General features: G+C 40.7%; 1 protein-coding gene across 4 annotated transcripts in view; it reads left to right on the top strand.

Annotated features, from left to right (window-relative positions):
* LOC128686543 (phosphatidylinositol phosphatase PTPRQ) overlaps nucleotides 1-13934 on the top strand; it is a 205554-nt gene that overhangs the window by 124321 nt on the left and 67299 nt on the right. For 2 of the 4 annotated variants that reach the window (XM_070084317.1, XM_070084318.1), the window contains exon 5: nucleotides 6277-6549. The exons of the other annotated variants lie outside the window; for them this stretch is intronic. In XM_070084317.1, coding sequence (XP_069940418.1) covers nucleotides 6277-6549 — 273 coding nt within the window. The remainder of the gene's footprint in view (nucleotides 1-6276; nucleotides 6550-13934) is intronic. 4 annotated transcript variants of the gene reach the window in all.

The raw sequence follows: 13934 nt of genomic DNA, 5'->3' as shown, positions 1-13934 counted from the left end.
TTGACAGTATCAATATCTTGTACAGGTCGGCCATCACTAATCTGGCATCACTGGGACCTGTGGTGTGCCAGATTAGTGAGTCTGCTGAATTAGAGAGTGGTTAGGTTAGAATACACTTAATTAACCTATCAACAGAGACTTTCTGCTACATCTTCCTCATTCTCATCATTGCTTTCTCCTCCACTGGCTTCCTGCTGTGGATTTACAATCACCTGCACAATTTCTGAGTCAGTATAATGATGAAATTTGAGTCAGTATAATGATTTGAGTTAGTATAATGATGAAATTGGAAATTATGCTTGCTGAAATTAGTGCCGTATTACTGATGAAACCGGATAACCGATTGCCGGATTAGTGATGGCCGATCTGTAGCTCCCTGGTCTCTCTTTCAGTACCTAACTTCACTTGACAGTATGAATATCTTCTAGTACCCTGGTCTCTGCTACAGTACCTAACTTTACTTGACAGTATCAATATCTTGTAGTACCCTGGTCTCTGTTACAGTACCTAACTTTACTTGACAGTATCAATATCTTGTAGTACCCTGGGCTCTGTTACAGTACCTAACTTTACTTTGCAGTATCAATATCTTATAGTACCCTGGTCTCTGTTACAGTACCTAACTTTACTTGACAGTATCAGTATCTTGTAGTACCCTGGGCTCTGTTACAGTACCTAACTTTACTTGACAGTATCAATATCTTGTAGTACCCTGGGCTCTGTTGCAGTACCTAACTTTACTTGGCAGTATCAGTAATATGTAGTACCCTGGTCTCTGTTACAGTACCTAACTTTACTTGACAGTATCAATATCTTGTAGTACCCTGGTCTCTGTTACAGTACCTAACTTTACTTGACAGTATCAATATCTTGTAGTACCCTGGTCTCTGTTACAGTACCTAACTTTACTTGACAGTATCAATATCTTGTTTTACCCTGGGCTCTGTTACAGTACCTAACTTTACTTTGCAGTATCAATATCTTGTAGTACCCTGGTCTCTGTTACAGTACCTAACTTTACTTGACAGTATCAATATCTTGTAGTACCCTGGGCTCTGTTAAAGTACCTAACTTTACTTGGCAGTATCAATATCTTGTAGTATCCTGGGCTCTGTTACAGTACCTAGCTTTACTTGACGGTATCAATATCTTTTAGTACCCCAGTCTCTGTTAGTACCTAACTTTATTTGACAGTATCAACATCTTGTAGTACCCTGGGCTCTGTTACAGTACCTAACTTTACTTGGTAGTATCAGTAACATGTAGTACCCTGGCCTCTGTTACAGTACCTAACTTTACTTGGCAGTATCAGTAACATGTAGCACCCTGGGCTCTGTTACAGTACCTAACTTTACTTGACAGTATCAATATCTTGTCGTAACTTGGGCTCTGTTTCAATTTATTAATTCAATACATTTTGCTGGAATTTTCAGTTTTAATGATATTTCAAGGAATTTTGTCTGTCGGTGAATTCCCTTGGCAGAACCTGGAGCTGCAGTCATCACCAGTACTACTGACACACTTGTATCCTTTCACTAGTTCATGATACTTCAGCCATCATAAACATTACTGATGCATGTATCCTTACACCAATACATGGAGCTGCAGTCTTCAGCATTGTTGACACATATGTATCCCCACATTAGTAAGTGACCATACAGTCTTAACCAACTTTACTGACATACATCACAACCTGGAACACTAGTCATCACCAGCATTACTTACTCAAATGTATCTTCACACCATTAACTGAAGCTTCAGCCATCACTAGCATTATGGACACACAAGTATCCCTGACACCAGTACCTGAAGCTTCAGCCATCACTAGCATTATGGACACACAAGTATCCCTGACACCAGTACCTGAAGCTTCAACCATCACTAGCATTATGGACACATATCTCTGACACCAGTACCTGGAGCTTCATCCATCACATGTATATCTGAAACCAGTACCTGAAGCTTTAGGAACCTGAAGTTCACCTGGAGAGGGTTTCGGGGGTCAATGTCCCCGCAGCTAAGTCGGAGACTAGGCCTCATGGTGGATCAAGGTCTGATCAACCAGGCTGTTACTGCTGGCCACACACAAACTGATGTACGAACCACATCCCATTTGGCCAGGAACCGACTTTAGGTGCATGTCCAGTGCCTTCTTGAAGACAGCCAGGGGTCTATTGGTAATCCCCCTTATGTATGCTGAGAGGCAGTTGAACAGTCTTTGGAGCAGGACACTTACTGTGTTGTCTATAAATGTACTCGTGGCGCCCATGCTTTTAATCGGGGGAATGTTACATCTCCTGCCAAGTCTTCTGCTCTCACAGAGAGTGATTTTTGTGTGCAGGTTTGGTACTAATCCCTTTAGGACTTTCCAAGTGTATATTATCATGCGTCTCTCTCACCTGCATTCCAGGGAATACAGATCAAGGACCTTCAACTGTCACACTTCTCAAATCTTTTGCAGAGTCTGTGTATTTTGTTTATCCTCTACAGCATCCAGGACCTTGGCATAGTGGTCAAGAAGCTGGGACAGGCAGGAGCTACCTGCTCTATACCCATGTTGTCGTGGATTTTGTAATTGATGCGTATCTAGGTCGTTGCCGATCTTGCTTCTTAGAACCCGCTCAAAGATTTTTATGATATGGCATGTTAGTGCTATCGGTCTGTAGTTTGCAACTGCTTTACTGGCACCTTTGTGGAGTGGGGCTATGTCTGTTGTTTTTATTGTGTGTGGGATGACCCCTGTGTCCATGCTCCCTCTCCATAGAATGCTGAAGGCACACGATAGGGGCTTCTTGCAATTCTTGATGAACACAAAGGTCCATGAGTCTGGGCCTGGGGCAGAGTGCATGGGCATATCGATTATTGTCTTTTCATAGTCTTGTGGAGTTAGAGTAATATCTGAGATTTTTGGGATGACCAAATTTTGGGTTTTGATCATAAAGAATTCATTTGGATTGTCGACCCTTAGTCTGGGCAGCGGCTCGCTGAATACGGAGTCACATTGTTACTTTAATACCTCACTCATTTCTTGGCTGTCATCTGTGTATGTCCCATCCCGCCTAAGCAGCGGCTCAATATTGGAAGTTGTTTTTTCCTTAGATTTGCCATAAGAGAAGAGGACAGTTGCTTCTAAAAAAAATTTTTTTTTATTTTTTGTCCGATTTTGTTTCTTTTTTGGTGTACGTTCAGACGCACATATTTGATAACTTTTGGCAAAGTTTCAGTAAGATCGGCCAACAAACAAATTAGAAAAAAAAAATTGCTGAGTATGGCACTTGTCAGCAAGCAGCTTCGTAGCGGCACTGCAAGTGATTCAGCAGGCACTCCCGACACAGAGCAAACATTGCTCGAGTATCAAATGAAATAAAATAATATAATATACCTTGTCTTCATGCCGAAAAAAATATATTTGGTACTCTTTTGGCATTCACTAAAATATCTGCCTTTTACTCCTCCACAAAATCAAAAAATTTGAGATATTCCAAATGTCTGTACATTTGAAATTCGCATACACTTTGTTTTATGCTTGCTGTGAAAATTACTTTAATCTAATCATTAATAATGGAACTCTTTCAAACAATAGACCAAAATCTTTCTTCCGAGATATTAAGGTAAACGCGCGTGCACTTGACTGTAAAAAAAAAAAAAAAAAAAAAAAAAAAAAAAAAAAAAAAAAAAAAAAAAAAAAAAAAAAAAATCGCGTTACTTTGGGCTTTTTCTACGCAATACAAGTGATGTCTTGCAGTTCCCTTTGTATATTACACCGTTTCCTCTAGTAAGAGACCAGGTACCAAAGAGAAAACCTTTCTATGGTCAGATACTTAAGTAAATCATTGATTGCGGTGGCCACCAACCGTAAGTAAGTCACCAAGTTTATTCAGGTATACACAAATACAGTTACATAGATTATCATACATAGCAACATATGTGTAGAGAACCTAGGATATCCCAAAAAGTCAGAATAACTTATTTCCATTAGGTTTATAATATGTCAAATATTATTATTTGGGCCGTCTTATTATGCTTTTATCTTATTTATCTTATGTCTGCTATCATTTTTGAATAATAATATAGACAGATAAAGTTAATTACTAATAATGCCGTCAGTACAAAACATTCTGTGGCCGCTGATGAAGCAAATTCCTTCCCTGCTTCTTCATATGACTCCTCCTACTACGCTATAACTCCTCACAAACTGTAATGATGTTCAGTCCCAAATTTAGTGTGTTAAAAAGAAAAATAGGCAAATTAAAAAAAAAATATCTAAAAATTCGCCTCACGTTAACGCATATATTTACGTGCTGCGTCATCACAAGACATGTTCAAACAGTTATAATTTACTGTAGAAGTACCAAGTTACAATGGGATTTTCGCCAAAATGTTTCCAGATTCTTAAACTTTTTCTGTAAACAAAACTCATTTTCTATATTTTTTATTTATTTTCTTATCCGCGTTCCGTACAAGTTCAGCCGTCCCTTCAATAATCACCAATATTAATGACTTTTATCCGCACACCAGTACCTGGAGCTTCAACCATCACTAGCATTATGGACACACATGTATCCCTGACACCAGTACCTGGAGCTTCAGCCATCACTAGCATTATGGACACACATGTAACCCTGACACCAGTACCTGGAGCTTCAACCATCACTAGCATTATGGACACACATGTATCCCTGACACCAGTACCTGGAGCTTCAGCCATCACTAGCATTATGGACACACATGTAACCCTGACACCAGTACCTGGAGCTTCAACCATCACTAGCATTATGGACACACATGTATCCCTGACACCAGTACCTGGAGCTTCAACCATCACTAGCATTATGGACACACATGTAACCCTGACACCAGTACCTGGAGCTTCAACCATCACTAGCATTATGGACACACATGTAACCCTGACACCAGTACCTGGAGCTTCAGCCATCACTAGCATTATGGACACACATGTAACCCTGACACCAGTACCTGGAGCTTCAACCATCACTAGCATTATGGACACACATGTATCCCTGACACCAGTACCTGGAGCTTCAACCATCACTAGCATTATGGACACACATGTATCCCTGACACCAGCACCTGAAGTTTCAACCATCACTAGCATTATGGACACACATGTATCCCTGACACCAGTACCTGGAGCTTCAACCATCACTAGCATTATGGACACACATGTATCCGACACCAGTACCTGAAGTTTCAACCATCACTAGCATTATGGACACACATGTATCCCTGACACCAGCACCTGAAGTTTCAACCATCACTAGCATTATGGACACACATGTATCCCTGACACCAGTACCTGGAGCTTCAACCATCACTAGCATTATGGACACACATGTAACCCTGACACCAGTACCTGGAGCTTCAACCATCACTAGCATTATGGACACACATGTATCCCTGACACCAGTACCTGAAGTTTCAACCACCACTAGCATTATGGACACACATGTATCCGACACCAGTACCTGAAGTTTCAACCATCACTAGCATTATGGACACACATGTAACCCTGACACCAGTACCTGGAGCTTCAACCATCACTAGCATTATGGACACACATGTATCCCTGACACCAGTACCTGGAGCTTCAGCCATCACTAGCATTATGGACACACATGTATCCCTGACACCAGCACCTGAAGTTTCAACCATCACTAGCATTATGGACACACATGTATCCCTGACACCAGCACCTGAAGTTTCAACCATCACTAGCATTATGGACACACATGTATCCCTGACACCAGTACCTGGAGCTTCAACCATCACTAGCATTATGGACACACATGTAACCCTGACACCAGTACCTGGAGCTTCAACCATCACTAGCATTATGGACACACATGTATCCCTGACACCAGTACCTGAAGTTTCAACCACCACTAGCATTATGGACACACATGTATCCGACACCAGTACCTGAAGTTTCAACCATCACTAGCATTATGGACACACATGTAACCCTGACACCAGTACCTGGAGCTTCAACCATCACTAGCATTATGGACACACATGTATCCCTGACACCAGTACCTGGAGCTTCAGCCATCACTAGCATTATGGACACACATGTATCCCTGACACCAGCACCTGAAGTTTCAACCATCACTAGCATTATGGACACACATGTATCCCTGACACCAGCACCTGAAGTTTCAACCATCACTAGCATTATGGGCACATGTATCCCTGACACCAGTACCCGGAACTTCAACTATCACCAGTATTAATAACACAGTTTTATCCCCACAACAGTACCTGGACCTGTAGTTATCACAAACATCACGTGGTTTGAACAGTCACTGTATGTTACCTGGTCACCTCCTGAAGAAGAAAACGGAGTAATATTAGAATACTCGATCAACATTATGAATGAGGACGATACTGAAATAGTAACTGTGGAAGGAACTACAAATGAAGCTGTAATTACTGACTTACAACAATGTGTGTCGTACGACATCACTGTTGAGGCTGCAACTGAAGCTGGCTGGGGACCTCCATCAGATGTCAAGAATATTTTTATCTGCGGTATGAAAATATTTTGTTTGTTGTCTTCGTTTCAGTAAATTTTCCAGATATATTTTATTGGTTTCATAATATTAAAATAATTATTTAATTCTGAATTATTTCTAATAGAATTTGGTAGTTATCAACTTCCTTAATATTAGACAATATTTTAGAACAATTGTATATCATCATTTGTTCGTTAAAAAAATATAAAAATGTGATTAAAAGTAACATTTATATTCCGGAAACACTTGTTCTGTTTCCTGACAAACCTTACCTAACCTAACCTGATAAAGCAATAAATTTTATTTGCAGATAAACGATACTGACATACAATAAATAATAACATAAATATATAAATAACAAAAAGGCACAATACCGTGACTTTGTCAATGGTCCAAGTCGGACCGAAACGTCGTCGTAAGCTTCTCTCTTTTATGTGCGGGTTATTTGTGTAACATAAATATCATATGATAATTTGTGGGGAGAATTAGAGAATTTAACAATGAAAACAAAGGTGCATGATACACCTTTGTTTTCATTGTCTATAAGAAAGTAATAACAGCTACTGCAAGACATTGTGTTGACATTATTTAAAGGTAATATTTACTACAAAACAACTTTTCTTTAAGATATAAGAGTAACGGCTTCTGAAAGACAACGTATCTACAAGACTCATCAGCAATGTTTACTATATAACTACTTATCTACGAGGTAGTAACAGCTACTGAGGAACAATTTAACTACATATATGAAACAACGTTAACAATAAACGTATGACAACTTTCCTGCAAGACAGAGTTACTGCTGGATAACTTCTCTACAAGACACAACAGTAAGAACTATTTTAAGACAACTTGTCTATAAGACAACGGCAGGACTAACGTAAGTCAACATGAATACATGACTCAACAAAGACTCCTGTTGCAGGGAAGCTTTTTTATTAGACAGTAACTGCTGCAGCTATCATCCAGTCGATAAGCAGAAAAGCTATTGCCGGACGAGTTTTATTAAAGTTCTTTGACTAACAGCTGTTTCTGGTTAATATCTTCACAAGATAAAACAATAACTGCTGCTACTTCTACTACAGCAGAACCTGTCTGAAATACTCTGCAACATGATGACACTCTTCAGGTCACTTGTTCTATCTAGGCTGGAATATTGCTGCACACTAACAGCACCTTTCAAGGCAGGTGAAATTGCTGACCCAGAAAATGTACAGAGAACTTTCACGGCGCACATAACGGAGATAAAACACCTCAATTACTGGGAGCGCTTGAGGTTCCTAAACATGTATTCCCTGGAACGCAGGCGGGAGAGATACATGATTATATACACCTGGAAAATCCTAGACGGACTAGTACCGAACTTGCACACGAAAATCACTCACTACGAAAGCAAAAGACTTGGTAGACGATGCAACATCCCCCCAATGAAAAGCAGGGGTGTCACTAGCACGTTAAGAGACCATACAATAAATGTCAGGCGCCCGAGACTGTTCAACTGCCTCCCAGCATACATAGGGGGGATTACCAACAGACCCCTGGCAGTCTTCAAGCTGGCACTGGACAAGCACCTAAAGTCGGTTCCCGACCAGCCGGGCTGTGGCTCGTACGTTGGTTTGCGTGCAGCCAGCAGTAACAGCCTGGTTGACCAGGCTCTGATCCACCAGGAGGCCTGGTCACAGACCGGGCCGCGGGGGCGTTGACCCCCGGAACTCTCTCCAGGTAAACTCCGGGTAAATAACGGCTACTGTTCGACAAGTATTTTTTTTTACAACAGAAACAGCTACTGGAGGATGACTTGTCTCTCAGACAATAACAATTACTGTAAGAGAGCTTGTCAATAAATATTATCAAATCCAGGAAAACCTGTTTTCAAGAATATCACATTTCAGCAGGACAACCTGACTGTAAGATACAGCAGTAACACATATTACATATATCAAAGAGTAAAACATTCATATGTAAATACCCTCGTTGTAGTCTCATGATTCTGCATTCAACTTATTCTAAGGTTACACATTTAAATATCACTGTAAGAAAGGTACATAATAACCTAATGTAGAGCTAATTAATAAAACTCTATATAATATTAAAACATAACTGAGAGGGAAAAGATGAGTTACCGACAACTCATGGCTTGATAACCAACATTTTCTAGTTTTTATTACATCCAAATTATTTAAAAAAAATATTCAGAATGTTAGAATAAAGAATTCTTGATGCCATAAAAATAATACTACCATCAAATAGGTTTACCTGTGCGAAACTAAGAAGAAAAATACCAAATTCCTATTGGTCAAAGATAGTCAAGTACTTAAAAACTTAGTTTTTATTGTTAAAGAAATTACTTCTTATATACTTTTGTGGATATTATCCCAGAGTTGCAAGAATACTTTAGATAAAGCTGGTCTTTAAAATGAGCTTATGTACGATAATAACGTTACGCTTGAGAGTAAGACACATGTGCAACATCTGGGTATCTTTATTGTAGACGTTTCGCCATCCAGTGGCTTTATCAATACAAATTCTAGGACATAACTTGAAGACAGTAGAACTATGTCTTCAAGTTATGTCCTAGAATTTGTATTGATAAAGCCACTGGATGGCGAAACGTCTACAATAAAGATACCCAGATGTTGCACATGTGTCTTACTCTCATCTTGTCGGTATCATATACCATTCGTATACAACGTTACGCTTGTAAATTCAACCCTATTTCTGCCTAACGGCGGCCTCACTAGTGAGTCTTAAGCATACTCAATGCACCTCACAGTAACAAGCAAAAGTATATACAAAAAAATGTCGCAGCCAGCAGGATTCGAATCCACGTTAGACACTGTACACAATAATAATAAAACCACTCATTTAGAGATTCCTCATAACGTCTGGTAGTCTGCTTGAGTGCTCGAAATGTTTCTTACCAACATGTCCCGTGTTAGGAAGAAACATAGCTTGTGGTCAACCAGACTACATACCGTTATGAAGCATCTGTAAATGACTCTGCACCAAATTCACTTTAAACCAGCAAATATTAGAGCCACCAAGACTAGAAAATATGCTGGACCTCATCTTCACTTAGAACGACGATCAGATACCTAATATAACCATATCAAAAAAATTCACTCAGTTCACAACATAACTTAGGTACAGACATGTATGCACAGGGCTTCTGACGAGCAAAATGTGATCAGTTATGAGGGTGCCTTCACAAAATTCAACTTCAGTAACAAAAATATACAATGGGAACACGTCAACCATGTCCTAAATGAAACAAGTTGAGAAGATATCCTAAATAACGCTGATCCGAACCTTTGCCTAGAAAAACTTAACTCTGTGGCACTTGAGGTCTGATCAAGGCATATTCCATTAAGAAAAGAAAGAGAGGGTGTAAACTAGAAAGAAACACGCTCCCTATACAGGTGAAGGCAAAGAATCACAGAGCTGCTGAGAGTGGCCAATACAACTGTAATATGAAAGAAGGCACTGGTCAAAGAAATAGCAAATATCGAACTTAAGCTTAAGGAATCTTCCACGAGACACGAATCTCAGGAAGAACTAAAGGCCATAAATGAAATTGAAAAAATCCCAAAATAGTTATTCTCTTATGCCAAAAATAAGAGTAAACCAACATACAATATTGGGTCCCTGCTTAGGCGAGATGGGACCTACACAGATGACAGCAAAGAAATGAGTGAGATAATAAAGTACCCATTGTCAAGCGTGTCAGCGTGCCTCGTTGTGCTCCGGGTTTTCTCGTATTTTCACGGTCGCTCTTACGTGCTAGAACTTTAATTTGTGTCATCAATCCTATACGATACATCCCTCTAGCGCCTGGAACCAATCTTGGGCGGAAAACATTATATACTGAGTCAAAAAAGGAGTATTAGTGTGCACTACCTAGCAGAGTTTACTGCCAGAGGGGAATCAGGCCTGTGTCCCGTGTGAAAAAAAATAATAATAATTGAACTTTTCGTGTCAGAGGAAAGAAAGTCTCCCTGATAACATTGAGTATACATAGTGTATAGTGTATACTACAGTGGCTCCCTAGTATATTGATGATAAAGGCTAAAGTGTCATTTGAAAACAGGTGAATTTGTAAATGAAGTGATAAGCCTATAGAGGCAGGTGCCAGAAGTCGCCAGAAACTTACCACAGGTCAGCTGTTTTTAATAATCTTCCTGACTCGCATATAATCTAGTGATACAAGTGAATAGCAGAATACAGTGTTGTAGTAGCAACTAACCAGTATTAAAATGGTACTTAGTGGAGTGGAGTGACTTTCATTAGTTTCTTTTTTCTTGAAATACCAAACGTATACTGTGAATTTCATATAACCTGTAGTTACCAGCGGTCGCAATATACACAACGAGAAGCAATTATTACTACAGAAAAAGCGTCCTTCCTCCAAAATTACCACCAGTCAACTATAGTGATAATATAGCATTTATTGTGGTGGAGACGGAAAAAAATAGAAAAGCTAGATACAGCGATTGATAAACAAGGGTTGAGGTCGACCGTTCGTCATTGTAGGAGTTGCCAGCAGTCACCGGTTTCTTCAACACGCAAGTTATACTTTTGTATCAATCAAATCACATATTACTTGGGTAGATAATTTCCAGTAGATCCTTCATGTGTTAGCTCAAATCACCGACCAGTATGTTTTAAATAAGTGACCCACTGATCAGATCAGATCGACTGGTCCGAACCCTTGACTGGTTTCAAACGGTTTCGTTGGACAATAAAGCAAACTGTAAACGGATGGGGTTGTAGGCGCCCTTATAAACACAAACATTAAATATAAATCAGGAACGTGCACGGTAAGCTGTCCAATATACAAAAACAGTTAGAAACAGAAATACAGATAGCTAGAACTTCATTTAAGGAGGTTATTAATAGAATATTCAAGAGGTTGCTAGTAGAATTGCAGTAAATCAACCATTCAAATCATTATGAAGCTGTGTGTAGTCTGTGGTCAGTCAAACAAACGGGCTTCCACATGGGTAAATTGTCATTTTTGTGGAAATTGGTGTCACGCCCCTTGTGCAGATATCCAAGAACTAGCTACAAGCAGTGTTAAAACAGGGAAGTGTTTCTGGGTATGCCCAAATAAGATAAATCTGTGGACTAAAATCACAAGGGTATTAAAAGAGGACAACATCAAAGCTGCTTTCATAGAAAACCTGGAAGCTTTCTACAACAGATGGGAACATAAAAAGTCTGGGCTGAATGGTACTGCCCTTGATACTGGCCATGTAGTCAGAAACTGTAAGGCTGGAGATGAAGTCCTGGTAGTCAGTAAATGTGGGGCTGATAGTGCTGTCCTGGGAGACAGTAATGGTGAAGCTGGAGGTGCTGTCCTGGGAAACAGTAATGGTGAAGCTGGAGGTGCTGTCCTGGGAGACAGTAATGGTGAAGCTGGAGATGCTGTCCTGGGAGACAGTAATGGTGAAGCTGGAGATTTTGTCCAGGTAGTCGGGAATTATACGCAGGAAGGAATACATATAAATGACCTCATAGGGGACAGGAGCCATAGTAGGGAAACAAGTGTAGTCAAAGATAAGATAAAACCAATATTGCAAACTAGAAATACCGCAGGAAATAGCAAACAAGAGGACTCCACTAGCAATAGTGAGGATATATTACCAAAAACAACTGGTGGGAGCTCCATTGTTGGTGCTAGGGAGGATAGAAGTAAAACAGGGAAACATGCACCAACAGGGAATACAGTCACAGAAACCCAAGGCAAACGGAAACCAAGCCTGTGCACATACTATGCACTTGGTATCTGCTGGCACGGGAAATCTGGAAAAACAGATGGGACGTGCAACTATGACCACCCTAGAAAATGCCATGCCCATATTGACCAGGAAAATGGGTCAACGCCCCCGCGGCCCGGTCTGAGACCAGGCCTCCTGGTGGATCAGAGCCTGATCAACCAGGCTGTTGCTGCTGGCTGCACGCAAACCAACATACGAGCCACAGCCCGGCTGATCCGGAACTGACTTTAGGTGCTTGTCCAGTGCCAGCTTGAAGACTGCCAGGGGTCTGTTGGTAATCCCCCTTATGTGTGCTGGGAGGCAGTTGAACAGTCTCGGGCCCCTGACACTTATTGTATGGTCTCTTAACGTGCTAGTGACACCCCTGCTTTTCATTGGGGGGATGGTGCATCGTCTGCCAAGTCTTTTGCTTTCGTAATGAGTGATTTTCGTGTGCAAGTTCGGTACTAGTCCCTCTAGGATTTTCCAGGTGTATATAATCATGTATCTCTCCCTCCTGCGTTCCAGGGAATACAGGTTTAGGAACCTCAAGCGCTCCCAATAATTGAGGTGTTTTATCTCCGTTATGCGTGCCGTGAAAGTTCTCTGTACATTTTCTAGGTCGGCAATTTCACCTGCCTTGAAAGGTGCTGTTAGTGTGCAGCAATATTCCAGCCTAGATAGAACAAGTGACCTGAAGAGTGTCATCATGGGCTTGGCCTCCCTAGTTTTGAAGGTTCTCATTATCCATCCTGTCATTTTTCTAGCAGATGCGATTGATACAATGTTATGGTCCTTGAAGGTGAGATCCTCCGACATGATCACTCCCAGGTCTTTGACGTTGGTGTTTCGCTCTATTTTGTGGCCAGAATTTGTTTTGTACTCTGATGAAGATTTAATTTCCTCATGTTTACCATATCTGAGTAATTGAAATTTCTCATCGTTGAACTTCATATTGTTTTCTGCAGCCCACTGAAAGATTTGGTTGATGTCTGCCTGGAGCTTTGCAGTGTCTGCAATGGAAGACACTGTCATGCAGATTCGGGTGTCATCTGCAAAGGAAGACACGGTGCTGTGGCTGACATCCTTGTCTATGTCGGATATAAGGATGAGGAACAAGATGGGAGCGAGTACTGTGCCTTGTGGAACAGAGCTTTTCACCGTAGCTGCCTCGGACTTTACTCTGTTGACGACTACTCTCTGTGTTCTGTTAGTGAGGAAATTATAGATCCATCGACCGACTTTTCCTGTTATTCCTTTAGCACGCATTTTGTGCGCTATTACGCCATGGTCACACTTGTCGAAGGCTTTTGCAAAGTCTGTATATATTACATCTGCATTCTTTTTGTCTTCTAGTGCATTTAGGACCTTGTCGTAGTGGTCTAATAGTTGAGACAGACAGGAGCGACCTGTTCTAAACCCATGTTGCCCTGGGTTGTGTAACTGATGGGTTTCTAGATGGGTGGTGATCTTGCTTCTTAGGACCCTTTCAAAGATTTTTATGATATGGGATGTTAGTGCTATTGGTCTGTAGTTCTTTGCTGTTGCTTTACTGCCCCCTTTGTGGAGTGGGGCTATGTCTGTTGTTTTTAGTAACTGTGGGACGACCCCCGTGTCCATGCTCCCTCTCCATAGGATGGAAAAG

The sequence above is a fragment of the Cherax quadricarinatus genome, chromosome 12, assembly GCF_038502225.1.
Source record: "Cherax quadricarinatus isolate ZL_2023a chromosome 12, ASM3850222v1, whole genome shotgun sequence".
In the NCBI taxonomy this organism is placed as follows: Eukaryota; Metazoa; Arthropoda; class Malacostraca; order Decapoda; family Parastacidae; genus Cherax; species Cherax quadricarinatus.
Note: the sequence above shows the minus strand (reverse complement) of the source record. Positions and strands in the feature narration are given on the sequence as shown.